The sequence below is a fragment of the Etheostoma spectabile genome, chromosome 18 (assembly GCF_008692095.1).
Source record: "Etheostoma spectabile isolate EspeVRDwgs_2016 chromosome 18, UIUC_Espe_1.0, whole genome shotgun sequence".
Taxonomy (NCBI): domain Eukaryota; kingdom Metazoa; phylum Chordata; class Actinopteri; order Perciformes; family Percidae; genus Etheostoma; species Etheostoma spectabile.
Window position 1 is genome coordinate 25,511,914 of NC_045750.1, and position 3,137 is coordinate 25,515,050.

At 43.5% G+C, this 3,137-nt stretch overlaps 1 protein-coding gene and 1 long non-coding RNA gene across 2 annotated transcripts in view; both read right to left on the reverse strand.

Annotated features, from left to right (window-relative positions):
* Nucleotides 1-3,137, reverse strand: part of LOC116705813 (uncharacterized) — a 17,218-nt gene that overhangs the window by 5,300 nt on the left and 8,781 nt on the right. The window lies entirely within an intron of this gene.
* Nucleotides 3-1,807, reverse strand: arf6a (ADP-ribosylation factor 6a). The gene is made up of 2 exons (XM_032542224.1): nt 1,715-1,807; nt 3-1,582 (listed from the first exon to the last, which is right to left on the reverse strand). Exon 2 carries the CDS (start codon nt 1,061-1,063, stop codon nt 536-538), a length of 528 nt encoding a protein of 175 aa, XP_032398115.1. The 5' UTR covers nt 1,064-1,582; nt 1,715-1,807; the 3' UTR covers nt 3-535.

Below are 3,137 nucleotides of genomic sequence, written 5' to 3' on the forward strand. Positions count from 1 at the left end.
CAAAAAAGGTCCTAACACATCCATAATACACATTCTTACAAATGGCCGAGGCAGTTTGAGTCGTGAAATTGATATGCTGATGTAGGCAAATGGTTTCTGGACTTTCCCATCCTTTGGACATGTAGCTGGGTCATGAGAATACTGAATGAAAGCTAAGCAGGGGGCAAAAGTACAAGTGTGTGTCCCCAAAGTGCCCTCCAAGAAATGACACAAAAAGCAGGAAAACCAAAGAAGAGCTCAAAAACTAAGAGTATGGTATATTTAAACAGTACTGAATATGCAGAATGTGAACCTACAGCAAACTACTAGAAAAAGTAAGCCAGCCCAAAAAAATAAATTGTATTTTGTGTAAATGAAATCTGGGGTTATATTGAAGTCATTATCAAAAAGAAAAAGAAAACAAAATAGAATTTTTACTCTCTTCGACATACGCTCAGCAGAGAGGTCGTGGTATTAATTGCTTCAGATTGCATTTTTTTTGAATTCTCAGCTACTTTTTTGTCTCCAAGTGTCCAGGCTGGTGAAGTGAGAAACATTAAGATTTGTAATTTGAGGTAAGCCAGGTCAAGCCCTCGTATAGTCCATCCCCCGATGTCGCACACGAGGGCTGAACGTACCAATTCCTATCCCTGATCCGGGTCAGGCCTAGCTTCTCCTGGATCTCGTGGGGTTTCATGGCATCGGGCAGGTCCTGTTTGTTAGCGAAGATCAGGATGATGGCGTCCCTCATCTCCCGGTCGTTGATGATTCGGTGGAGCTCCTGCTTCGCCTCATCGATCCTGTCCCTGTCGGCACAGTCCACCACGAAAATCAGGCCCTGGGTGCCTGTGTAGTAATGTCTCCAAAGTGGCCGGATCTTGTCCTGCCCCCCCACATCCCACACGTTGAACTTCACATTCTTATAGGTGACGGTCTCCACGTTGAAGCCGACGGTGGGGATGGTGGTGACCGACTGTCCCAGCTTCAGCTTGTACAGGATGGTGGTTTTACCAGCCGCGTCAAGTCCAAGCATCAATATTCTCATCTCCTTGTTGCCAAAGATCTTCGAGAGCATTTTCCCCATCTTGTTCGCTGTGCATAAAGACTTTATTAGAAGAAGAAAACAAGACTTCTCTTGTGAGAGAAACTAGAAGTGGTTTTCAATCCAACTGAGAAGTTAAGAGTTTCAGTGTGTGCTGAGTGCCCTCCACGTGATGGCAGCGGTGGGCTGACACCAGTGTCGATAGTCTGAAGGCGGCTACTTTCAAGTGAGTCCCGTCGGATAACAGACCAGTACAGTTAGCTGGACGGTGAGGGATCTGACCTGAGAGGTTGACTTGGAGCACTCAACGGGAGCAGTACGTGTGTAGCCCTCGCACAGTTGGGTGGGGATATATTTTCATGATCCACTGCCCTCCGACGTAAGACGAAAAAATGACATCCCCTTGTTTCAAACTCGCCGTTGAGCACAGACTTCCTTCAAAATCCACATTTCAAGTCCTTCTGGCCCGAATGTAAGCTCTCCGGCCCGCTTCTGCACCGGGACATCCAGAGGAAGAGCGTTCAAAAGGTCATTGATTCATCCGACTTTCTTGTCTTCCCCCTGTGACACAAGAGCGGTCCAGAGAAGGGAGGGGTGTTAGTACAGAGGACAACTTTGGATCCGAAAAAAACCTCGTCTCCGCGGGTAGAAAAGCCCAACAAACACAAAGAACACAGAGAGCGGCGTACATACCTCCGTCTGCGGCAATCATCCCCCAGTCCCCGCGCCGTTTCTCCCTTCTCTTGCCGCTCTATGTATCTCTTCCTCCCTCTCTCTCTCTCTCTCTCCCTCTCTCTCTCTCTCTCTCTCCAACCGTTCAGTCACACGGCGGCGGCGGTGCTGTGTTACCGGAAAAGGTGCGGACCCAGATCAGCCGCCACTTCCTCTACACACACACACACACACACACACACACACTACACACTACTGCTGCGTTCAGGAGCTCCTCATGAGCTCCGACTTTTGAAAACCCCCACCACATTCAAATATAAGGGCATTGCCTTTTTTTTTTTTTTTAAATAATCCTTTCCACACTTTCATGCTCTGCTGTTGTATTTCATCTATTTTAGTTCACCGTATTTTTTTTTACAATATTGTTGTGATTATGGTATATTAGTCCATAAGTAAGTAATGTTTATAATTATCATGTTTATTTATTACTATATGTTTTCCTGGTTGTTTTAATAGGTTACCGCTCTTTGGATTATTTCCTCTATGTGCTATACAGATGCAATGCCTGTATGTTAGTTTTCAGCTTAAAGCTCCTGAACATGTATGTTCTCAATCAGCATCTTTTATGATGAACATGAACACAATATACACTAATAGTAAGTCATAGTCAGAACAGATGTGGTAACTAACTACATTTGAGATTTTTTTCTCTCTCTCTCTCTTCTTCTCACTGGTTTAAAGTCATGGTTTAGATAAAAGTGATGCACCATTCAGGATAGCACTGTTTCAATCAAAAGGACAGACAGTTGGGTTGTAGTCACTGTCATTCCAATTGGATCAAACCACATTCATACTTGAAGTAGATGTGTGTTGTTTAACGTTAAATATGTTTTTATTATTACTTTCATAATCATAATATTAAATGTAATAAATACGATTCAAAGCTTTTTTTGCGCTGACACGCCCTGGACTACACTTCTACATCACTGCAGCATGGAGAGAAGTTCAACCACAGCATAAAGCTTGACTTCACTTATTCAGCATTTGAACGCCATTTTATTATAGCTTATACGTTCTTAATTTATAATAATGAAACTAGTAAAAATCTTAAGGCTAAACGCAAAGCACTTGAAACAAATGCACTCTTCTCTTAAGATTTCCGACAGTCCTTAAAGGCACCGTACGCCATTTCGCATGCGCGCCTCAAAGCAACTGAACTGAAAACCGGTCCATTAGCAATGTAGACGCCATTTGAGCTTTCAGTATGTATGAAATCGCATTTAATACTACGTCTACCACTAGGATTAGATAGGCCTTTACATATGAAAATGATTTAATAAGCCTAATGATCTCAAGAGAGGGTTTGCAAGTGGGTCTTTCCAACATGTCTGATCATTCAAAACGATTAGTCAGTGACGTGGAGGTTGTGAGAGAGTAGGGAAGG

Excerpts from the sequence above, each read along its gene's own strand:
- arf6a (XM_032542224.1), bottom strand. The coding sequence starts at position 1,063 with ATGGGGAAAATGCTCTCGAAGATCTTTGGCAACAAGGAGATGAGAATA.